We start from the raw sequence: 26,184 nt of genomic DNA on the forward strand, positions 1-26,184 counted from the left end.
ATAGCCACTCTTAACTTATTTACTCTAAATTATTAGTATACTTCTCAACAAGCTTTGCATGAAGGTATAGGATTTTTTCTGATGCAGAAAGTCATATCACAGTGGATGTATTCTAGTGAATGTGTGACATTCAAACATCATCACTCACATGCTGGCATTATGATGTTTATTGATTCAGGAATACACTTTTTAAACTGTATATTAAATCAAGATCAGATGTGTTAGACCTCCAAGCACATCACTTAATGTCAGGAAAAATATTTGATTCATACTAGTTAGTTCTAGTCACTAAATAAAACTAATACTGATGTGACAGTTTTAACCTAGGGGTGACATGAATCATGAGGCCAATGGTTCATTCCCATTGAAATACAAACACAGACTTAACAGAGACAAAAATCGTTGATCGGATCTGGCTAATGTAACTGTAACTGTAACCAGGATACAGGTGTTCAGGTGTAACAGTCAGATTTAAAAACAAAGGATTCTGGAGCAGGTCTCTCGTGGGCATTCAGAACATCATCATCATCATTATGTCGTCTGCAGCTCAAGATGTTGTGTCAGCCCAGCATTAGTTCAGGTACATCAACTGAGACCATGTAATCATCGTTCAGTGTGTAGTTTAATATTGATGCGTCCTTGGAGAAAACTTCATCATGTTTGGTCAAACAAGTGAAACAATCTCCAAATTGTTTTGATACCATGATGGTGGTCTCATGTTTTTTTGGTGAAAGAATTAAGTAGGCATTCTGCTACAGGTTCTACTGCACACAGAGCTGTTCAGTTAACAAGAGAAACATTACTGTTACTGTCACTTTATTCATCTGTTTTTTGTCAGTATTTAGAATTGGTCTCCATGTGAGTGCTGGGAGGTTCAACATTTCTTTGTCTTGTCTATCCTGGGACAGTCTCTACAGGTTGTTGAGCTCCAGAAGAGTTTGGTCCAGGACCTGGTGCATGTCCAGGTTCTCCTCTTTGGCCTGGGCCAGCTTCTCTGAATAAAGATAAAAAAGGCAGAGGTGAGCCACATTGACCCAGAGATTTTCTCTGCAATTAAAAATCAACTCCTAATGAATTTTCTGAAAACAGAAAGGAACTTTGTTCAGTTTAACAGTGGGATCCTCGCCAGGCTGAAATGTGTAAGGAAAATAAACAGGAAGCAGTGAGCTCAGACCTGTGCTGAAGTGAACCCAGTACAGACTAAGGGGTGAGTCCACTGACCTTGGCCAGTGACTGGATCTAGAAAGGGTGTAAAACCTTATCACATTGATAATATCCTTTAATATGTGTGTTTGATAATACTGGTAGTGAAGATGTGAAGAATCATGTCAAGATCTTTGAATCAGCATTGAATCTCCAACAGACACTCAGTGACTTTACCAACCTCTCAGTGGCCTCAGTGACCACTTAAAAGAACACCAGGCCTAATGAAGACCTGAGATCTGCTCACTACAGTAACTCGTAGTAGTACAGACAAGTAGCTGTGCAGATGTTTGATGGGACCAAATCTATATCACATCAGACAGTGACACTCCACACAACTGTTTTTAACAGAGTTTAGCACTTCCAAGTCACAGATGGTTTTAGGATGCCATCTGCAGTTTACATGTTCTCCTCATGAGTTTCCTCCACAGTTCAAACACGTGCAGGTTAATGATAACTTGATTGTCCATAGGTGTGAACTGTGTTACATCTCTGTGTAGCTGGTGACCCGTGCACCTGCGCCCATTTAATCTTTTGGGCCCCATCCATTCATGCAGTCAGAAACCAATACTCTGATAGAAGATAATCCTCCAGTGATGGTGTTGGATAAAAAAAATCCAATAAAAATAAAAATGTGTCCTCCCTGCGTTTCTGTATCATGACAGTCACAGACATGAAGAGGGTGTAGTTTCAACTCTATCTTTCTGCATCAGAGCAGGTCATAACTGATGTCAGAGGCATCATGTGTCCGTCCTGGAGATACTTTAGATTCATGTGAATTTCCCTGTCAGGACCAACAGAGGAAGATCCCGAAGATATCAGCTGTCAGAGCTCTTCAGAGCTCCTTTTATGTCAGAGCTGTAGTGCTGAATATGCCAGTAAATCTCAACAGGTTAAAAACCCCAGGGAAAAATGAGGAATGAAGAGGAATACTTCAATCACAGATTTTAGAGTCAATCTTGTTTTAAGTAGTTTATCAATCAGATTAAGATGTGATGGTTTCAGAACATGTGCTTCCTCCCCTATGGTCAGACAGATCCGTAAATCAATCATAGCACTGGTTTGGACCGATTCATTCTTCTCATATATCTTCTCACAAGTATCAGTTCAAATGGTTCATGATGCAATACCTGTCTGTTCTTGCTCTTTCTTTAAACTCTTGCAATGTCTCCACTGAGAGGAACTGATAACATCAACACTTTATTCCATTAGATCACTGTTGTATCAGTTTCTGAAACATGTATAAAAATTCATATAGTTGATTATAACATATTTGGAGTTTGACTTTTGAGTATTTTCAGGGTGAAGTGCGTTTGAAATGTGACAGTACATTTTCAGATATTAACAGGGTTAGTACGCTTTTTTTTCTTATATTTCTCCTAAATGAGCAAAGGTATATCATAGTCATTCAAAAGTTCATCTACTGCTTGTCCATTTGCAGGTTGTGGGGAGTGCTGGAGCCAATCCTGGCACACATTGGCTGAGGGCAGGGTACACCCTGGACATGTCACCAGTCCATCACAGGACCAGGTATATTATATATACACTTTATTTTATATTCATTCAAATAACGCATTGAACAAACCTGTAATTTTCAGACATAAAGTATAAATCACCAGATAAATAAAAATCATCATAACTCAGAGGATCACTTTTACGTTTAACTTAACTGCTTCCCTTGACCATGAGCTCTGATTGCTCACATAAACCAATCTCGTTCTGTAATTTCTCACCAGTGAGTTATCAGGACAGTTTATGCAGATGCTTTCAGAGGAGGAGTCAGAGGAAATGAACAGAAGAGAAAACCAGACAGGAAGGCGTCAGGAGAATTTTAATCCATTAATTAAAGGACTTGTTACATGAACACTTTAGCAGAGACAAAAAGAACCAACAGACACAGAAGTCCAGCATGACCTCCAATAAAAAGCAGTGTAACACTACAGGGGCTGGACTCATTAATTTTCTTCCAGCCCGCAATTCTGCTGTGCAGTGCCATTAACAACAGCCAGAAGAAAGGAAAAGTTGAGCCAGGAAGGAAGAGGAAAGAAGAAGTGAGAATGTCTACAGTGTTGTCATGTCATTCAGGGCCAGGTCCAATTCCTCACTCAGAGCCTTACCCTTCAGCTTCTGAGCATACACCTCATCTGTAGAAAGAGACACAACCAAGAAAACACACAAAAGCACAGAGATGCAGAGCAGGATAAAGAGAAGAAAAGCAGAAGCACACAGAAGCACACAGAGTCACAGGTTGGCAGAGAGAGAGATACACAAACACAGACACAGAGTAAGAGGAACATAAAGAGGAATGCAGAAAGAGATAGGCGCGCGCACACATGCACACAAAACAGAGTGGAAACAGAATCAATGTCAGGGTCAAAAAACAGTGAAACTTATGAGATATTTGCGACAAAGTTCACAAATTAATGACACATTTTAGTTACCTGGTCACCTGGTTATTCCAGGCAATCCAATCCACATAGAGTGGATGTTTCATTCACGGTTATCAACCTCACCTTAAATTCAGCTCCTCCACATATAACACATGCATGTCAGTAGGAAAATTACAAACACCTACAGGCTGGTCCTGTTTCAGCTGTTAATGGAGTAATAAGTTAGCCTCATCCTTTGGAAGCCATTTTAGAAAAGGTCCATATCATTTCACAACTAACGCAATCTCAGAAATTATCTAGAAGTAAACCATACCAGGTAAAAGTAGTTCTTATTACTCACTACCAATTTCTATAACAGATTGCTGGCAAGCAGCTGGTACAACAGGTTACTATTTCCCACAAATCGTTAGTATAGTTACTTGGGTTCCGACAATTATTAGACCAGCCAATTAATCGGCCCGAATTCATTATTATCCACTTACCTCTATACCATAACCTGTAATATTAATTCATTTGAAAATGTGCCACTTTGGCAACCATTTCTCCATGTCACCACACTGCTGTGTGGAACAAAGTCCCACCAAAAAAAAAAATACCTGATTGGCTACAAGTCAAAAGTAATCACCTATTCGCCTCCAGTATCTCACAGCTGAAGCTACTGTACACAACCTGGAGCAGCTTCACTTAGCCTGTATAACTGTATGTCCATGGTGACAAAACCAATATCAATTAATCTGTAATCACAATTTTCTACACTAAAGTTAAAACAAGACCTTATTCTGATGAATAAGTTAATTTGTTGGTTCTAGACAGAGAGCGTAAGAGACAGCAGCAGATAGAGAAGCCAGCACTAACTATGAAGCCATAGGCACTAGTTGAAACATTGTCGCAAGGTGAGAACAGCATGGAAAAAAAACAGAATATTCCAGATTCTGTGTATGCAGCGTGTGCATACACAGTTTGTAATTAGAAGCATTTAGGTAAAACGAATGCAGTCCACAATAACAACTGTACAGTTGAGACTACAATAAAGATGTCAGGTTCTATACACAGAAGATACATACAAAAACTAAGTGGTGACTTACCATTTCTTTAGTATGTAAACTACTAATATTTAATGATTTATACTCCATTTAATGAATGTAATTTAATAATTTTATATAGTCAGATACTGTGAAGGCTTTCCTGCTTGCTGGTATTCATCAAGGGGTAGTGTATTCCATCGGATTTCTTGTGTGGTCAGACAGCTTAATAAATCTCAAACATCTGTCTAGGATTAGGCTGTGTGTGATTAGGGTGTGTGTCCAACTATTGCGGCTGAAAGCATCAGTGACGTGTTTTACTTTCCAGGCCTCAGCCTTCACAATTACCTTTATCACTAAGGCTAGAGCAGCAGTATCCACTGAAGAACATCTCAATGAGGACACTGAGCAGTTGTATAATTAGAGTCAGTGAAATATGGACATAGCAAAAGATCAGTGTGGAAATACCTTCCAGATCATCGATGGTCTTCTCCAGCTTAGCCACAGACCTCTCAGCAAACTCTGCCCGAGTCTCTGCCTGAAACACAAATACAGAACAACATGTTAGTGACTACAAGCATGTGTTTTATTGCGGAGGTAATAGAAACATGGCTGAAGAAGTCTCACCTCTTTCAGTTTGTCAGTCAGAACTTTGATTTCTTCTTCATATTTGTCCTCCTTCTGTGAGTACTGGAAACAAAACACACAAGGTTTTAACCAGAGTTGGACACATGACTTTAAAAAAGTAATTAGCTATGGTTATTAGTTACGTCTCTCAAAAAGTAACTGAGTTGGTAATTGAGTTACACCATTATACAAATAACTAGTAAAAAAAAAAAAAAAGGTTAATAAAGTTGTTATGATAAAATCTGAACATTTTAAAATAATTAAATTGGCAACTAATAAAAATAAATTATTATCAGTTGTAATAAATTATCAACATTGTAATGTATATACTTCCATTCTGTAAACACTACCTTTGAACTGTCTAAACTTGCCATTGCTTCATGTGTTCCGGTCATTTGTATGTGTGTGGGTTTGTGGTTTGTGTGTGAACACCAGCTCAGTTCTGCCTCTAATTGCATTACTCTACCTTAGCAAATCATCATTACTTACTATGTGGTTGTCTGCCGAAGCCAGGCTGAAACTACACCACACTGATTATGCAAATTGGATTTAAGTGTCAACAAACATAAAATGTTTTGTTTTTCAATTTAACTCATGTATGGTATTGTGTTTCAGGCCTCTTTGGATTACTGAAATAAATCTGAAATAAATCTCAGACACCTGTGATAGTTACTTTACCAGGGGGGTATACTACGAAGGAAGCTCAACAGACCCGAGCTTTCTTTGGGTGAGGTGGCTCGACAAAAAACTGAAAGTGATATCGAGAGACAATGAGTATCATAAGGGTGGTTATCAACTTGATTAGTCGACCCAGGCTTGTCTCATTAGGCTCTATGCATGTTCCCATAAAAAGGGGCATTTAGGCGTTCAGACCAATAATAACAGTTAAAAGCAACACTGTTGCTGCAAACAAGGCAAGAGAGGAAGCCTGGCAAAAAATAGCAGATCGTGTAAATGTGAAAGTTAATATTGCCCATATAATTATATATTATATATCATTATATAACTTTAATTTCTTCCCTGGCATTGTCTCACAATAAAGGATATATGGAAATCACTTAGATTAGGGCCACATCAAAGTGAAATACATCTGGTTTATTTTATTTATGATAAAGTCTAAGCAATTTTGTAATTGGTGTTCTATTAGTTGCGGACTAAATCTGGACTAAGCCTAAAAATATAATCCGAAGTGGTATGTATTTTAGTGTAATGTGGATGATTTACTGCATAACATATTAAGTGTTAATATTATCTGAAGCAAACAAGAAAAAAAATGAGAGGAGAAAGACTGGAGGGGCCACTCCAGGAGATTACACAGCTTCAGAGGAGCTGGCGCTTGCAAACAATGAAGGGCAGCCAATCATGGAGGGGATACAAGAGGGTATTCAATCAGACCTTGGTGCTGGCAGCGATTCTTTGTCTATGGTATGTACACTCACCGGCCACTTTATTAGGTACACCATGCTAGTAACGGGTTGGACCCCCTTTTGCCTTCAGAACTGCCTCAATTCTTCGTGGCATAGATTCAACAAGGTGCTGGAAGCATTCCTCAGAGAGTTTGGTCCATATTGAGATGATGGCATCACACAGTTGCCGCAGATTTGTCGGCTGCACATCCATGATGCGAATCTCCCGTTCCACCACATCCCAAAGATGCTCTATTGGATTGAGATCTGGTGACTGTGGAGGCCATTTGAGTACAGTGAACTCATTGTCATGTTCAAGAAACCAGTCTGAGATGATTCCAGCTTTATGACATGGCACATTATCCTGCTGAAAGTAGCCATCAGAAGTTGGGTACATTGTGGTCATAAAGGGATGGACATGGTCAGCAACAATACTCAGGTAGGCTGTGGCGTTGCAACGATGCTCAATTGGTGCCAAGAAAATATTCCCCACACCATTACACCACCACCACCAGCCTGAACCGTTGATACAAGGCAGGATGGATCCATGCTTTCATGTTGTTGACGCCAAATTCTGACCCTACCATCCGAATGTCGCAGCAGAAATCGAGACTCATCAGACCAGGCAACGTTTTTCCAATCTTCTATTGTCCAATTTCCATGAGCTTGTGCAAATTGTAGCCTCAGTTTCCTGGTTTTAGCTGAAAGGAGTGGCACCCGGTGTGGTCTTCTGCTGCTGTAGCCCATCTGCCTCAAAGTTCGACGTACTGTGCGCTCAGAGATGCTCTTCTGCCTACCTTGGTTGTAACAGGTGGTTATTTGAGTCACTGTTGCCTTTCTATCAGCTCGAACCAGTCTGGCCATTCTCCTCTGACCTCTGGCATCAACAAGGCATTTCCGCCCACAGAACTGCCGCTCACTGGATATTTTTTCTTTTTCGGACCATTCTCTGTAAACCCTAGAGATGGTTGTGCGTGAAAATCCCAGTAGATCAGCAGTTTCTGAAATACTCAGACCAGCCCTTCTGGCACCAACAACCATGCCACGTTCAAAGTCACTCAAATCACCTTTCTTCCCCATACTGATGCTCGGTTTGAACTGCAGGAGATTGTCTTGACCATATCTACATGCCTAAATGCACTGAGTTGCCGCCATGTGATTGGCTGATTCGAAATTAAGTGTTAACAAGCAGTTGGACAGGTGTACCTAATAAAGTGGCCGGTGAGTGTATGTGAGTAAGTGCTTTGGTGGTAAAATACTAAATGAATATTTATTGTTTCTCAGATGAGAAAAGTCTTAAAGCACAGACCCTTGCTGTCCCCCACACGGTAGTAACTGTCAAAGCAAGTTGTCATAGACTCTTATCTTTGTTTGCTGTGTTGAATCCACTTTATTCATTTCTCTTAAACTATTCCACAGGTGGCGATCAATAATGAGGATACACATTTCAGTGTATTCAGAGGTTTGGGAGTAGTAATCTTTAAATATCTAATTTAAAATTGAAATTCATCTTTTTAAATTAGAAATAATTAAGTTTCTTCCTCGTTCATGTCACAGGGAGAGGACATTGTGCAACCCTCCTCTCAGCCTGTGGCCTCCACCTATAGGCCCACAAAAAAACAAGGGGTAAGGCTTTTATAATTTCTAGCAGTTCTCTACTCTACAGTTATCTACTTTTTTAAAGTAATCCTTACCAAGAATGTATAAATGAATGATAAACACAGTATGCCAGCATAACTGAAAGGTCTATCTCACTCATCTCTGTTGCTTGATGTCCTATTAATACATGTTGAAGCAGACAATGTGAGGGCCCTTTATAAAAACCATCTAGAGCTGGGTGATCAGAAAGAGTTGAAAGAAACTAAAACTTGAGATTGAGCAACTGGAGTATGAGAAAAAGGTACTGCATTAAAAGCTACTTTAAAATGTTTTGTTTAGAATGATTGACATTGTATACTTCATTTTCCTGGAAAAGGCAGAACTTTAATAAATAATAAAACACATCCTGTGATTGGTGGTGGGTTTTTTGTTGTTGTTCTTTTGTTTTTTACTCTGTGAAAAACTGCTGCTGATGGCTGCGCTACTGTAAGTGCATGGCTTTGTTTGTTCACTTTACTTAGTATTACTTACTACACGTTACAAGATTGCAAGTATTCCCTCAGCTGAGAATCTGAATCGCTCATAGCAAATATCGTCAGAAAACGCCATCCGGTGTGGAAAAACACTCTTCCTCCGAAGAGCACCTGTAATAATTTGGGGCACCTAAATCCACTGGCTTTTCCAGAAACGGCAAGGCCATGTTCAAGGAGGATGATCAGTGAAGCCAACTTTAAAATGAAACTTGTAACGACATGTTCGCAGCGTAAATTACCACTGTGATGTTGCCAGGTTAAAAGAGAGCCACCTTCGTGACACGACACCCCTCTGATGAACACAATTAGAGGAAAGCTATTTCAGGACATCCCACATTATTAAGCAGGCCACAGGTTTCGAGCAATATGGGAAAGAAAAAGAGTCTCTCTGCTGCCAAAAACTTTTAAATAGTGCAATGCCTTGCAAACATTTGGTAATTCATGAAAACTTAAGTGTGATCGTCCTACTGTGAAGAAATTTGTGGCCGATTTAGAGCACAAACAAGTTAGTTCTGATTATGGCATAACGAGAAATGTTCTGCTGAACTGGTATCTCTTCTATAGCTATTCATCTGGGAAGGCAAGTAAATCCCTTCTATCTCTGAGTATATTCAGAGCTGGTGGTCTAAATGCTCTCTGGATTATTTGAGCAACTTTTGCTTGGTCATTGATAAATGGATAGGACATAGTTGGCAAGAAAAACTGTGGTCCTCTGTCACTCCTTCCTTAAAAAATAAGCTCTAAACTCGCAATATTCTGTTGATCTGTCCCGCTTCTATGTTGCTCTAATGCTGTCTTGCATTAAATAGTGCCTGCTTGTGTGGATTGACTTTGACTGATTATCTCCTAAGAGACAAATGTCTTCCCGGTGTGAATTTTTTATGCCACCAAGTTCTTTTTACTTCATCTTGAGCCCTTGGAGTTACGTTTGATGTCTAACTTGGGATATGGTAATAGGTTTTGTGAATAATTTGAATTGCATGGTCATGTATTCTGACCTCATATAAACCTGCTCATATAAATATAATAATACTCATATAAACCTTGTTGATGCAATGGACTTTCACTTAATTGAGACAGACTATGAAAATAAGAGCGACTTTTCCTTAATCCTACTTCACAGAAAGCCCCTGAGTGGTGACAACAGTTTAAGTTCAATGATATTAACATGGCCCATGTAAGTGTCTCCAACAGTAACAACCTTGTAACAATGGAAACATTAATGAGTTAGATTACCTGTTACTAAAAAAAAAAGTAACGCCATTAGTAAGACCCTCTATTCCCATCACTGGTTTGAACTCACTATCATTAAAATACATTTAGGAGACAAAATTGTCTTTAAAGTTACACTTGGTGCAACATGTCCAAATTAGTCTAAAAACATTCAACCTACTACAGATAATAAGTGATTAATTGATTTCTCAGTTTTATCTTAATCCATAGAAACCTGTATCAAATGAAACCTGTGTACTGTGTAATTTTATGCTGAGAGGCTCCTTTTTTTCCTCAGAATAACAGACGTAAAAACATAAGGTCCCTAAATTAATTTAAACATGTTAATATGCACTTTGTTGCTTGAATATATGTGTGTGTCTGGACATACACAGAACAACTGGTTGGTCTTGAGGTTGACTGCCCCATCAGATACACTATACCTTCTCAGCCTGGGCCTCCAGTGACTTCAGGTTATTAGTGACATTTTTCAACTCTTCCTCAAGGTCACCAGATTTACTGATCAGATGAGGAAAGAAGGAAAGAGGAAAGGTAGGAAAAGAGACAGATCAAACTTTCACACTTGTACTGATGTCTGTCTGTGTCACTCTGTGATATTCAGACAGTCAATAGGCAATGTAGCAGGTATGTGTAAGTGGGAGGTAAAGGCAGATTAATACTGAGAGCCAATTAAATAACATATATTCTATTTTTTCTTCTTGTCAACAAAAATGAGCATTGGCCCATTTCTCAAAACATTTCCCTCCTTTGTCTATCTGTTTATTTTGGTTTCAAAGCTGAGCCTTAGCGTAATGACTTCAATGGAAACTAATGGTTCTGGTCTCAGCAGATTTGTTGACAAGAAAAAGTCTATCAGAATATATCAGTAATATCAGATGACTCATCCTTTAACCATGATGGTGTTTGGTAGGGTGAGTGTAGGTTAGACTGGAATAGAGAAGGGAAGGGAGAGAGGTTTCTGGTCTAAGAACCAGAAGGTAGTCATGTATGAGACTTTGATGAACTTTGTACCTCTTCCTCCCAGCAGATTATGGACTTCAAATTCTGGTCCAATAATCTGAGCTCCTCCTCCAGATCTCTTATTCGGCTGCAGGTTAGTCCAGGAGGTCAGGGGTGAACAGGGGTAGTGGAAAGAGCCATAACACAACACAAGTCGCAAACAGGTGGTGGTGTGTCGGGCATGCATTACATAAAAACACACATCACATATTCATATCTGTCAGATTAGTAAATTCACAGACATGACAAAATACAGTAGACTGATATGGAAGAAATTAGCTCATTGCTATATCATCATTCAATAGGATATAATCAAACTGAATCATTGATAAATGATTAATGACAGACCAATTTTCTCCCAATAATTCTGACCTGAATATCTCTGATGATTATAATTTTTCATTTTATATTCAAACTTCTCATCAATGTCTAAATCAAAGAGTCAATCAATTAATCAGCAGTGATTATAATTTCAGGGTGTTATCATGAACAGTTTACATTAGTATCAGTGTTAACATAGTCATTAGGTTATGGTGATTGCATGATCTCAAACTATGATGACATGAATACTATAAGAGACTCCATAACTTTAACTCTAAGACAGCATGAATAGTATTAGTGACTCTATAATCACGACAAGAATGATGTTAGTGGCCCTATTATCACAAGAATACTGTTGGTGGCTTCATTACAAAAGAATAATTAAAACAACATGCATTTATGGCTCTTGTGGCATATATTTTACAGTGCAGATGTTGACTTACGCCTCAGCAACTTCAGCACGCTCCTCTGAGCGCTCTAGGTCACCCTCCAAGATTACCAGTTTACGTGCCACCTGCAGACAGCAAGTATACCTCACAGTCACTATTCTGTTTACATGAGAATGTGAAACTCTAACACATCATCTGTCTATGTTTAAGGACTCCTTCTTTTCTGAATGTGGGTCAGTTTTCTAGTGAGGAGGCACATATCAGGTAGAGTGGAGCATCAATTCATGGTGACTGAAAACTTCCTCACCTCTTCATATTTGCGGTCAGCCTCCTCAGCAATGTGTTTGGCCTCCTTCAGCTGCATCTCCTGGATCTCCATCTTCTCCTCATCTTTTGATGCTCTGTTCTCAATAACTTTCATCCCTCTGAATGAGCAAATCAGCAGGTAGCCTTAAGCACCCAGTTACACATTAATGAAGAGGAGTAATGATGTTGAGGCACTGACTATAAATGTTCAATTCTTTACAGTGTAATTGTAATGAAGGATACTAATTCACCAGTCACTGAACCTTCCAGACATGTCTTACAACTACAAATAAGACATATTCACTGTAACCAGGTGACCTACATTTCACTATGAGACTACTAGGAGCAATTGTCTTGACCTCTGTTGAATTAGGTCGATTATTTTCAAGTTTGGGGTGAATATTTATGAAATCACACAGCTCCTCACCTCTCACTCTCGTCCGCAGCCTTCTCGGCCTCCTCCAGTTTCTGCAGAGCTGTGGCCAGTCGCTCCTGGGCTCGATCCAGCTCCTCCTCCACCAACTGGATGCGTCTGTTCAGAGACGCCACCTCTGCCTCTGCCTGTTAAGGAAGACACACACATCAGACAGAACATGATCAATTCTTGACATGATCCAGTTTTAGTGAATCATCCTTATAATAAAGATGGCTTCTTATTCATAATTCAAAACTTCTTCTGTCTAGATGTGATCCAGATGTTCACATGATGTCCCTGGATGTAATCAACATGTGATACAGTTCCAGGTTTTCCAGTGGTAATGATCCCATGCCTGGGGCCACTAAGATTGAGACCATATGGCTTTATAATGAAGAGGAATCCTACAAATTTCATTAGAAGTCTCTGCTTGTCCGTGTGAGTCAGGTATTTATTTTATTTAGCCTTATTTAGCCTTTTATAAAACCTTCAAAAGACTTCAAAAAATCTCTTTTCCAAGAGTGTCCAGACCAAAACAGCAGCAGCATAGCCAACAAAGTTATCAAAAGACAATAAGCAACCATACATACAGCAATCAGGCATAACATTATGTCTACTGACAGGTGAAGTGAATAGCACAGATTATCTCTTCATCATGGTCCCGGTTAGTGGGTTGGATATATTAGATAGCAAGTGAAAATTTGGTTCTCAAAGTTGATGTTAAAAGCAGGAAAAAAAAGGGCATTCGTAAGGATTTGAGCAAGTTTGACAAGGGTGAAATTGTGATGGCTATACGACTAGGTCAGAACATCTCCTGGTCCGGAGGGGTCAGTGTCCATCAAAAGTTGTCCAATGAAGGAACAGTGGTGACTGGCAACAGGGTAATTCGCAGCCAGTGCATTGCTACATGTAGGGACGAAGGATGGTCTATGTGGTCCAATCAAATAGAAGAAGGGTTAGGGTTAGGGTTAGTGTGTACAGTGTACAGTGCATTGCAGTTTGCCACCACAGCACACCTTCAAGGGTCTAGTGTTGTCCATGCCTCAGTGGTTCAGGGTAACAAAGTATAAACTGGGATTAGACTGGGATTGAAAAGAATACCAAACACCACAAATGAAAGCACTGGACACGGACTTGCTCAGGCTAGAAAAGGCTTTTCTTATAGAAAAAAAAAAAAAAACCAAAAATCATTGGATCTCACCAGGATGTTCTATAAGTACCCAAACTAAAAACACTGGTCCACATGCAAACTAAAAATAACCAGGAAAACTGCAACCACAGCTAAGTAACACCTTTCCAAATGTAATGTTAGCGCGAAGACACGCACTAAGGAGACCAGACTGAAACACAGTGGTTCACTGGCCCCAAATGTTGCCTCTCATCCCCTTTTATCCTCCACCCGCTGCAGTTGAATGCGAAGCACCTGTATGCAGGGGCAAAGAATACCCTTGGGCTGGAGAGAGAGAGAGAGCAAGAGGGAGAGAGAGAACACAACGGCCACAGCACACACACACACCTCAGCACTAGGGCCATAACACCCCCACCCGCTCAGAAGCATTGAAATACGTGTCCACCTTTATCTAAAAACTGGCACTATTGGAATATTTCATCTTACATCAAAAGTGTTAACTGTGGGAGAAGGCGATAGGTCTTAAAACAAACCCGAACTGCTTTGGAGCTCGAGTTGGCGCATTTTTAATGCAGTATCTGCCGCTATCTTCAGATGTTCCAGCTTTGCGGAGCTGAAACTCACTCTCTGGCTCCTCCTTCTCCATCTGGAGCCAGGCGAGATGCACCTTCAGTCGCGCATCCACCTTGGATGCGGGAGTAGACTCGACTGTCAACAGGGGGAAGTGCGGCAGTGTAACCTGGAGTAGCACTCACCGGTTGCGCCTCGGACACCTCCTCCACTGGAGACGCCCGCTATAAGAGCATCTTTACAGAGAGAGAGACGGAGACGCCATAGCACGCCCTGATTTCCACTAAATCCCTCTTACGGCAGTCAGCCAATTTACCCACAGTAGGCTCAGCCACAAATGCTTCAAAATCAAAATGTGCCATTACTACACTTGACATAAAACAAAAAGAAGTGCCCAATGGAATGTATGCCAAGTATAATCACTGAGCTGGGCACTCACTTGATCTAACCAGAGAAGAGCAACCGGAACAGATTGCAACCACCAGCTTTCCCCTTCTAAGGTGAAGGATCAATTCAATAATCCAGACAAGCACCCACTTTGTTACCTCCCTCAAAATATAAAATAAACTTGGATTGAATAATACCAAAGGCCACAAAAGAAAAGCACTGGAGCTGCACTTTCTCAGGTTAGAAAAAGCTTTTATTATAAAAACAACAACAAATAAACCAAAAATCAAATTGGATTTCAACACACAAAGGAGCAAGAACATAGCAGCCACACTAACACACACCTTGGCACTAGGGCCGTAACACAAGCTCATTAGGTTTCAAGTCTCTGTAACTTATTCCATGCAGAGGGAGCAGGAAACCGAGTTCAGTTGTCACCTTTGAAACTGACAACAAGAAAAGATTTTGGGACAAAAGACTGTCAGATCCTATATTGCTTATGTAAGTCAGAAGGAATGAAGGAACCTTTGTAAAACCGGATGTTTTTGTGTTTCAGTCGTCACGTAGCTATGGGAGGCTAGCCGTCGCATTCATGAAAGTTACAATGATGCTCAAGTCCTTTAAATTCCTGATGAACTTCAGGTTTCTATGATACAACAGAGTTTGGAAACTTTGGAACTAAGCATGCAAGTATAAAACATTACAGTCCAATATAGATATAAAAGTGGTGGCAACCAATCTCTTTTCATAAATTGATACACAGGCAGGGTTAAACCTAGTTTCAGTTAGAATTTTTTTGCTGAATTAGACAGATTACAATGCAAACCTCAGCGTTTATCAATTAAGACATGAACTATGGGTATCCTCAAATCTCACACCAAATGAGAGGTCATTTTACTATTTATCATTGCAATTTAATTTCATACATAGGAATACGTAGCTAATTTACTCTTCATCTTGTCAATCTCTGTTTGTATTAGGGCTCCCAGCTAAAGTAGTTTTCATGCCGAATTGGGCTACTTTTTAAGTTTGCCTCAAGTTTAAAATTTTGTCTACAGGTTGGGGTAGGGCAGATCTAATGCTTGCAGATTATAGGAATAACACCTTTGAATAAAAACCCATATTTTGAATGACATTTGTTTGTGCCCAAATCCTATCAAACTGATTCCAGACCAGACCACCTGCTCACTCCACAGACAGACAAATAATATTCAAATGCTTTATGAAGCACATAACCAACCACAGTATCACCATCACCCACACCCTGTGTCCGCAAACCTCCCTCTCTGAAGTAGTTAACTTGCTAGCTACAACAAAGAAAATGATTGCTATAGTTAGTGGTTAAACTACGAGAGGAAATTTAGGAAAATACAAAGAGGGAATATACAAAAGAATGGGAAAGTGAAGATGGACTGAAAGAACAGGAAAGGACCAGGGCGAGGATCTCAAAGCATCTAAACAAAACACACTGGACACTGTAAGCAGTCCAAGTTCCCTTTGCCACACACTTAACTATATATACATATATACTGAAAACAGGCACAATGACCCTCTGTTTAGATTTGTCAAAAGTCAAAAGCAAATGTTAAACATATATATGGCAGCACTGCGACACAGTGGTTAATGCTGTTGCCTCACCACAAGAAGGTGGGTTTCCTCCCATTGTTCAAACACATGCATGTTTAGTTGGGATGCACCGAAAAGTCAATTTTCGGTTTTCAGCCAAAAGACCTAAATCACAGAAATAACATGGCCGAAACAGAATGATGACGCAAGCAAAAAGCACAGCCAGGACACGCTTATCTGGATATAAGCCGACATGTCTGTGGTGTGGACTTATTTCAATATCTCTGAGAAAGACTCGTGGAAAGTGATTTGCAAAACATGAAATGCTGAAATTTTAAGAGGGGGTGTATCTGTCAAGAGTTTCTCCACGTTGGGTTGAATTCATCACCTGAAATCCAAACATCCCGACTGCCATTCTGAATATAAGAAGAATGCATTTTGTTTGGGATTTTTTAATTTATATTGTGCATTGTTGTAATGTCAGTGCTAAATAAATATTTTCATACTTTTGTAATTGAATTGCAATGCCTTGATTTTAATGAGGTTAGTACACAGTCATTGCCATACATGCTATGGTTCTAATAATTTCTTTCAAAGTTTTGGTTTTCAGCATTGGTTTCCTCATTTTTGGTTTTTGTTTTCGGCCAAAAATTTCATTTTGGTGCACCCCTAATGTTTAGGTTAATTGGTGTTAATTAGTTGTTCATCTTTGTCTGTCTCTGTATGTTCGCCCTGCGATGGACTGGTGACCTGTCCAGTGTCACACAATGTAAGCTGCAGTTGTTCTCTAATAACCCTGCGATCAGGAAACAGATATGCAGTTGAAGATAAATGAATGAATGAATGAAAAAATATATATCCACCTCCTGTCATTTATCCTTGTTTTCCAACAATAGAGAAAATGTGAATTTTTCTCTCTTATTTGAAATAGTGATTACTCACAGAAACAGCACCAGAAACCTAGTGATAGGGCTGGGCAATGAAACGATTACAATAATTATCACGAAAAAACTTTTCCTTGATAGAAATATAAGAATTCATTCCATTCATGTTTTGACAGACAACACGAACAGCCAAGGATAATGAGAATAGCGTCGTGCTGAGCCAATCACGCAGCTGGAATAGAGTTACTGCCACGTCAGGCTACGTTGACACACACAAAGAGAGAGTAGGTGATGCAGCCGGCTTAAACGTAAGCACACATGCTTATGTTTTGGCTACCTGTATGTTAGGAGTGGGAGCAAAATATGTGAAAATGGCAGAAAATTTCAACACAAGCAGCAGCGTCCCTGAAGAAGACACCCCAGCGGACACAGCCCAAGGCCCAAAAGACAAGGACGCTGTTGAGAAGAAAGGTCAGAGGAATTTGGTAGTGTGGGGATATTTTGGTTATTTAAAGTCCGACAAGAAGTAGGAGTAGTATGCACTGCAATTTCTTTTTCTATTTTTCTATTTTCTATTACCTATTTTATTTTTTTTTAATTGACCAAAGAATTTAGTTGTCGATTTTTTGTGTTCTCCTTTAACACTTGAAGCTTTTGGCTGGTCAGAATTAAGATTTTAGTTTTTTATATAATCATTTTATTTCTTTGAAATACAGTACTACAAGGTCTGTAGTACATTTCATATGTTTAACTTCTGACAGAAAATAAATAATATTTAAACCAATATTAATGTGGTAGCTTCACATTTCACATAGGAGTAAAAATGAACCCTTTAAAATTGACAGAAATAGTTATTTGATTTATATTGTGATATATCAACTGACAAGAAATATTGTGATAGAATTTTGTTCAATATCGCCCACCCCTACCTAGTGATATCTTTTACAACTGAATGCAAAAATGGAGATCCCACTGTTCTCACAAAATCGCCTTCCTTCAAAAGAGGCAAAATGAATGGAAAAAGTACAAAATGGAGACATTTTAACTGCGCTAAATGTAGCTACTGGGGAGTAGAGCTCATCAATTGAAAAATCTATCAAGTTTAAATCTTCTATCAACTTCGTCTCTGCTGGTGTGCAAGATATAAAATGTAACATGCAACAGAGGGTTGTTTGAGTCAGCAAAGCAAAAGAAAAGATGCTGTCCTTGTAACACGCTACAAAACTTGATGGAATCTGCACCTCGCAGCATCCCTAATGAAGAAGAGGAGAACAGGCAAGAGCAAAAGTGATTCAGATTAGGACTGTTGAAAGTAATTATATAATTGATGCACTAAGATGCGGACTGTTCAGATTTAGGCTCCACCCTTTGGGAGCCACAGATATAAACATTCTTTTATCCCAACACCCATCTCTATTTTAAATGCAGGCCAGGGGCGAGTTAGTGAGTCCTTTCATGGCAGAATTTTAATTTACATTCAGTGTATTTATCTTTGTTATCATTCATCGGCCTTGTTATTGCTTTTTATCGATGACACAATTGTGTATTTTGTATGATTGACCATTGCTATATCACTGGTAGGCTATGTATTATTTTTATGTGCGTCTCTCTTCCTATCTTGCGGTAAAACTAATGTCATGGTTGATTATAATGTTTCACATTTCTTGTTGGTTTTCCAGTCGCAGCTTAAAATTCTTGTTAAAACATCCTGGATGTACCCTGTATCATCTTTGGTACTCTATCTGTTGTGTCTATGGGAGTCAAGTTGAAGTTGCTGGCAGCGTTGGGAGTCACAACCTCGACTGCTCAGAATGAGGCGACTATACCAGTCGCGTTTGTTGTTGATTTGAGATGGAAGATTAACCTTATTTTTTGGGACAGCGTCGGAATTACTCCAGAAAGACACTGATAAGAAAATGTTAAACAAACCTGGAAGGAATACCCCAGAGAGCTTATTAGTATTCCTGTGTTCCAGATTCATTGGAGATACACGGGAATCCTAGTCAGTCACAGAATGGATCTTAAAAACATTATATTAATAAACTTGCATTGCCTTGCAATGTGATATATTTATTTATTAATGTTAGTTAAGATGCCGAACTTGTTCAATATTCCCTGTAGGTCAATTGTTGTTGATTGTAATTGATAACGATTCTCAACAACATTTTGAAGGAAAAGAAGGAAAACCAAAGCTACATTCCTTACTGAAGATTTGGCAGTGCTGCCTGTTAGACTGTTGAACTACATCTGACACTTAGTAGAGACTAAATATTTGACTCTTGCGTATCCCCTGAACTGTTCACAGAACCCCGGTCAAACACTTCACGTTCAGCTATGACAGTGCTTCTCAGTTATTTTCTGTTACGCCCCCGTATCGTTAAGTTAGGTGATGATTTGTGGCTGGAGTTGGCAGACTAGTTAATACATTGTAGTGTCCTGTGAGGTAAAGTCAGAGGGCGTAAGGGATGTTTGCTGACTTCGCTCCAATACACAGTGTTGCCTTGTGTTTTACTGGGTTAACTACATTTCTCAGTAGCGTGGCCGTAAAGTCGCTGTTTTCCAAATCAAACTTCTTTTCAGTAGTGAAGCTATTTTACTACTCAAATGACGCGATGGCCTCCACAGAAGCTACATTTCCGCAGGCATTTCAAAATTTAAAATGCAGCTGAATGTCTGCTGTGGTCTAAAACGGTAACCACGACAACGCTGCTACATGTCATGTTACGTACCAGTCCTGCTGGGGAGCACGCAGCGGCTTACAGTGACAGAGGAGGGGGAGAGAATTGGAGTGGGACTTTATCTCCTGAATCTTGACAAGCTTTAGAAAATATCTGTTAAATTCTGCTTTGACGTCACTTGCCATTTAAACCGGACTGTTACCATTTGACCATTAACTAAGCTTTTTTTTTTTAATATCAGGTTCAAGAATGTGATATTAATGTGACATTTAACACCCCCAATTGCAGACCCAAAGTTACGCCCTTGCCACAGTGGTGCAATGGAGGTGTGTTACCCGCTCTCTGGCCTCCCTCTCCGTGTCCGTCTCCGCCTGAAGCTGCTCAGCTCGTTCTTCCGCCTCATAGGCCGCCTGGTGCAGGGTCTGGATCTTCCTTTTCACCGCATCTATCGAGGTAAACGCCGCCATGCTGTCGATTGACTCCAGTTGTGATGGCGTTACCATGGCAACTAGTGGCGGCGACGGTGTAATATGGTCGAACTTAACGTATGGTCCTTCCGGTCCCGCTTTCCGTATCACGAGCTGAACTGAACTGTACCGTACAGTTTATAAATTCTTAAATAACTATCTAACTAACATCTACTAACAGATCTGATGAGATAGGTGTGTGCGCGCGTGTGTATGCTATGTCTATGTATGTATTGTGGCAAATCACATGTGGTTACTCCCACACTCTCTTGTGAATAGTTAGTGACCTTTCTTCATATCTTCTTTTCTGTGAATTTGGTGAACAGATGTAATGAGGCAGGGATTGTTCAGTGAACTTGACTTATTGCAGTTGACTCCTGTTAGCACGGAAGCATAAACAAATTCATGCATTGCTCTGATACTTTCCCATCTTTGGTAACATCATTCCCACACATGAAAAGTTCCCATTTCCATCGTGTATCACACTGATGCTCCATAATTGGTCACAGAATGATAAAATGAATCTCTGACGGAAATATGCATAAATGTCACAACTATCTTGATTGAATTGAAGCCTCGTTTTAGTTTCCTTAGAACTTGGATTTTGTCACCCACCATTGCAACTGAATCTGACATAGATCCAGCTTGATCAGCCCCATGGCTTAAAGCAAGTCTCAGTTTCAGTGTTCACACAGAAAACTAACCAGTATTTAAGGTAATGTGGATCAGCGGCACAACAGTGCAGTGGTCATCACTGTCACCTCAAAGCAAGGTTCCAGGTTAAAACTTTGACCTTCTGCATGGGAATTTGCTTTGGGGTACTATAGCTTCCTTCAACGGTTATAAAATATTCACGTTTGATTTATTGGTGACCACAAAATTGGCCATTAGCAACAAATGTTTGTGTCTATATGTGAGAGACTGGTAAACTGTCCCCCTGAACCTTGCCCTTGCCCAGTGTCAGCTCATTGTCCATCATTGTTTGAATCATATATTTAAGGTACATATGTACACTAATAAAATACTCATCACTGCAGGTGAGTGATATAGTACAGTGGTTTTAATAATCAGTACTCTTGTGTAAGAGCCTACTAGAGTCAGTGGCATTGGCCTAGAGGTGCTGACAGGCTTTATGATATGCTGCTAGAATCTGATACCCTCTGCTGCTGCTCTTAGTCCTCTGGACTAATTTCAACTGGAACTGATGATGATGATGCTTTCAAGATTTAGCGCAGACAGCTTAAACTGACACTGACTGAAGGTCAACATTAAAATGGTTGTGATTACTGCACATGTGCAGGTGTGAAGTTTGACAAGTATCAGGCTGGACTGTGCATATTAAATGCAGGAGGAGGTAATACTTGACACAGCTAGTTATAGCACTGCTGATGTCATTAATGGTCTAAATTTACAACTGGGCGGTGATTCAAGTTCAACAAACCAAAGGAAATAGTTTGAGCAGTGATATATGACACACTGACAGCATGTTTAGTCACAGTATTACTCTTAGGACGATGAGATATGACCAGACTTTGCTGTGGACCAAACATGGGTTCCTCTCCGCAGTTATATTATCCCTTGACTCACATCTGCCGCCTTCTTCTCTGCCTGCTCCAGCTTCTCCTGGGCATCCTTCAGCGACTCAGAGTATTTGTCCAGCTCATCCTCCACACCTTTCAACTTTTTCTGCAGACCCAGCAGCTCCTCTTCTAGCTGCAGAATAGGTAGACAAACACAAGCACAAGCACACATCAGCCAGGAAGCTTACCTTTAAAACATACAATGATACAGAATGTTGAAATAAGGTAGAACATGCCTTGAACTCTTATCTTCATTGGCTCAGAGCAAGATGTGTCCTCAGAAACAAATTGAAAACATGCATATGCACATGAAGGGATATTAAAATAAATAAATATTTCACTGCCCAAGATACTTTTTTATGTCCAAAACTCTTTCCGCCTTCACAGCTAACTCCCTCTGGGGGCAGATGTTGTTAATCAGCTGTTTTCACAGCTATTGTAGTACTGCTCAACAGCTAGTGGAGCAGGAGGAGTATTTTAATTTAAGTTGCATCCTGATAAAAGCAAACCATAAAAAGAATTTATATGTCACTGAGCTCTTTAGACTGTGTGACAATTTCCAAAACCCACTCTTCACACACTAGTCCAGACTTGCTGGGCTGATTCGCCAGGTGTGTGTTGCTGTGACTTTAGGTAGGGTTCAGATAATGACAAAATGTCTCACCTCCGTGTTACGCTATTTACACTACTTATATTGGGTGGGAATAATAACTATCACAAAAGACAATGATGATTAGTATCCTATGCTGACCCTTTTAATAAACACAGTATTTAAACAAATCCCATGTGTCTGTCATGAGCAGGTTGCTGATTGTTATCTGCTCACAATAAGAACAACTCTTTCCATTGTGGACCTCAGGTGTCAGGTACAGTATTTCAGTATGGTTCCATTTACAGTATGGAGGACTATAAAAAACCAATTGTTCTTGACAACACTGTCCTCAGAACAAATGTTCACTCTATATCACTCTGACAGTCTCTCCCAGTCTGTAGCCATGTAAGGCCTCCTAGTCACAAATAGACTGGGACAGTCCTGATCCCACAGTCAACTTTTTGGCAGCTCCCAAATCAACAGCCTTGGTCATCTTTCTGAGCAGAGTAACAATTCAAAGAAGGCGGGGGTCTTTGGAGGGGCACAGAAATAGACGTACCATCAGTCCACTGACCACTGCGGACATAGAAGTGATTGTACAGCCATTGTAATGACTACCATCTGAGGTCCCCTGGGAACACACACTCTGTGGACAGTTACATTGCTGAAGAGTTATCTATAGATAGATAGCTACCTGATCTTGCTAATTATACCAGAATGAAACACATATGAAGGAATGTCCCTTTGTTCTTGTGATACAGCAAAAAGCCAATGAAGCCAATTTTTCCATTCTCATCTGGAAGTTGCTATTGGATTTGGTATATATTAGTGACTAGTATAGTATTAGTGACTGGTCATCCTGTCAACGCAAATACCAGAGATTTGCTTTACAGAATTTAATGACAAGTAACACTGTCCATAGATACTGTTAAGTAACAAACATTTGTTCCTATAACCCTGATCAGTCTCATTCCAACGTCCCTTCTCTTTTGCCACCATGTTTGGTCTCCACCAGCTCCTTAAGGAAAACGCTAAATGCGCTACATGTTCACCAACTGCTCTCTTACAGGAAGTGAGAAGTGATTTTGTCAGATCAAAAAAGACAGGGAAAGTGCACTTAAATAAGTAATAAACTGGTTTGAAACAACTGTAGAGCTGGAAGATAGAGGTGAGGTGCAACACTATCATTATTCATTTGCTAATGATAAAAAACAAGTCAAATTTAGATTTTTTTTACATTACATTACATGATTGTACAAAGTGTGAAATAATTTGATGTAACAATGTCATTGTATCTTGGCAAATAAATTTTCATTCACTGCTGATGTCTGTTTTTTTCTTATAAATTGCTCATGCGAATGTCACAATCACAGTCATGAGAAAAAGAAAGAAATTCAAGAACACTGAAGAAAAAAATAACCTCAGTAAATTAGTTGTTCATTCTTCTGTTTGATATCAATAAGGTGTTGGATTTACTGTATAATTTTTATTCAGTAGCAGTAAGCAGTAGCAGTTGAAATCCTTTTCCTGTGTAGGCAGAGCTAAACACATCACTGTATTGAGCATGTGTCCGGGGAGCTTTAATGTGGTAACATTTTTCAAAATGTAACTATTGTGAGAACAACAGAGGCTGAACAATGGGGCTCTGAGTGGGCATGGCCACTCATCTCCAGTGATGTCATACAGTTAGTCTGACACAGTATAAAGCTGTTTGTGTACTTCATCTTTATCTCGATTTCATCTTGATTTGACAACTTGCCTCCAGGCAGTTTAATCGGTACTTACCAGTGTTTACCAATACCTAGCAATAGTCTCCAGTACTCACTGGTATTCACCATTACTTCCCAGTGTTAACAAATACATGTAAAAGCAATCACTTATCACTGCCCATTTATGCCTCTGAACCAGCAGAGGCCAGGAGAGAAGCTCTCCATTAGTTAGGGTCTTTTCTTGTCCACTGTCACCATGACCAGGACAGAGTTCATGAGTTAGTGTTGTAGCAATTACTAAAAATGGAAGAGTTTTATTGGAGATGAATGTAACTGCCTTGCTCTAAGGCAACTAGAACTTTCCTTAAAGTATGCTGGAGCCAGGGGCCACATCTGACCCAGTCAAACATGACAAAGCAGATCCAGAATTGAGTTTCCTCTATATTCTCCTCTGACTTATTTATTTATTTGTGGTTGTTTTCACTGTCACCTATGAGAGCTACAGAACAGAAACAGGTCATGTCATGCCATGTGGGGGTTGGATGCAGGTGGTGCAGTGGAGCTACCTGTTTGCATTTGTCCTCGGCTCCTTTCTTGTCCCCCTCGGCCTGCTCTGCCCGGTCAATCGCGTTCTCCTTATCTAGTTTCAACATCTGCATCTTCTTCTTGATGGCCTCCATGGTTACTCAGGTCGGGGTTCTCGGGAACGGGAGAATAGAACTTGTTATCCGGATGGAGACAGATAACCAGGCCGGTCTGCTACAGGCGTGGAGGTGGACAAGAGCGCGCGTGCGGCTTGTCTGGGCGACTAGAGCAGGGCTGGAGGAATAACAGCTGCAGGAGCTACACACTTTTTTCATTATGGACCCACGCGAGGACGTTGTCCATATTTAGGCAATGTGAGCGCCCCAGTGTGTACGTGCCCAGTATGTAGTAATAAATCAGCAGTGTGCAGGATTGGAGGAGTGTCACCGTCTTCATCGTAGGAGACCGAGACCCCCCCCCCATCAGAACGGAAGGTATGGAGGTTTTAATTTGCTTCCACAGACCCGAGATTGATGTATATATATACACACACATATATACAATATTGAGTAATTTTTGTTCTCGCATGTCTTTCCATGCACTAATATGTCAGTGTTTCTGTGACAAATTGTCCTTTGTCAAAGTCCACCTGACAGGTGTATTATATCACGATTTGATCACGATATGAATATTGTACAGATGCGACCTGATTACAATAAGAGGTCACTTTAAACTGCCATTTTAAAGATTCCATTGTCACTACGTTGTATGGTAGCTTCATCTGACCGCCCCTGCCGTGACCCACGGAGTGAAAGTCTCCCCAATCACTGAGCACGTGTGCGATTATTTCAATCTGTGTTTTTGCGTGTGTGAGACAGTGAGTGAATGAGTACTTCCCGTCATATCCAGCAGCTTCACACTGAAAAAGGATGGGTAATCAACAACCTGATCAACGAAGGGATGTGACAATGTGCGAGGTGGTCATTCTGCTCTGATTCATGACAATCCACGTGATATGCAGTATAGTAATTTGTATACAATTTTTCAAAAATAAAACTATACTATAATTGTGACATTCCCGAGTCGAGATTGGGAGGCAGAGTTGCAGTTAAATACTCTGCGCCTCTGTCAGAACGGTTGCCTGCCCAGAATAGAAGAAATGTCAATAGAAACTTTGCCCCACCTTCTAAATTTAGTAAATCTATTGAACCAAAATTTTAACTGAAAAGGAGTTGTGAACTTAATTTAAATTAAAACTACAATCAAATCCCTGCTAGTTCATGATCTGATCACTCATATTATTGATTTTGTGTAACTGAAACCTGGTTGCAGCAGGATGAGTATTTTAGTCTAAATTAATCTACACTGCAAAATAAAGTTAGTTGAGTGTACTTAAAAAAAAATATGGAAACTGGTTTTCTCTGAAAAAACAAGTTAACTTGACGTCTGTAAATTTTCATTTAATTTTTATTCATTCAAAATCATACATTTTAATCGCAGCAGAATTGGAAAGCAATATATGTTTTACATGTGCATCAATCGTGATAACAATAAATAAATATGTGTCTCTTGGGGGAGGATTTAATTCTTCCCGGGATATTAATGTCTTTTTGAGAGAATTATCCATACCTCATCAGTCCTCCAAAGCATCATG

The 26,184-nt window shown here is 39.9% G+C and overlaps 1 protein-coding gene across 9 annotated transcripts; it reads right to left on the reverse strand.

The window, feature by feature from the left end:
- Positions 1-151: 151 nt before the first annotated feature.
- tpm2 (tropomyosin 2 (beta)) lies at positions 152-24,857 on the reverse strand. Of its 9 annotated transcripts, none has more exons than XM_029515076.1 (9): positions 24,572-24,857; positions 21,712-21,837; positions 12,456-12,589; positions 12,030-12,147; positions 11,777-11,847; positions 11,025-11,100; positions 5,243-5,305; positions 5,084-5,153; positions 152-994 (listed from the first exon to the last, which is right to left on the reverse strand). In XM_029515076.1, exons 1-9 carry the CDS (start codon positions 24,683-24,685, stop codon positions 912-914), a joined length of 855 nt encoding a protein of 284 aa, XP_029370936.1. In that variant the 5' UTR covers positions 24,686-24,857; the 3' UTR covers positions 152-911. The 9 variants fall into 9 exon arrangements, with proteins under 9 accessions (XP_029370936.1, XP_029370933.1, XP_029370938.1 ...); XM_029515073.1 differs by lacking the exon at positions 11,025-11,100 and adding an exon at positions 10,436-10,511 and having other exon boundaries at positions 24,572-24,854; XM_029515075.1 differs by lacking the exon at positions 152-994 and adding an exon at positions 3,016-3,347 and having other exon boundaries at positions 24,572-24,855.
- Between the last annotated feature and the right edge of the window lie 1,327 nt (positions 24,858-26,184).

Source organism: Echeneis naucrates, chromosome 12 (assembly GCF_900963305.1).
Source record: "Echeneis naucrates chromosome 12, fEcheNa1.1, whole genome shotgun sequence".
NCBI lineage: Eukaryota > Metazoa > Chordata > Actinopteri > Carangiformes > Echeneidae > Echeneis > Echeneis naucrates.

What these genes read in the sequence shown, in the direction of transcription:
- tpm2 (XM_029515076.1), bottom strand. Translation starts at nt 24,685, where the DNA reads ATGGAGGCCATCAAGAAGAAGATGCAGATGTTGAAACTAGATAAGGAG. An exon ending in CAGAGAAGAAGGCGGCAGAT is followed by an intron (nt 12,590 to 21,711) that starts GTGAGTCAAGGG and finishes CTTCCTTAACAG; the next exon opens with GCAGAGGCAGAGGTGGCGTC. An exon ending in TAATCTGCTGGGAGGAAGAG is followed by an intron (nt 5,306 to 11,024) that starts GTACAAAGTTCA and finishes TTTTGTTTCCAG; the next exon opens with TACTCACAGAAGGAGGACAA.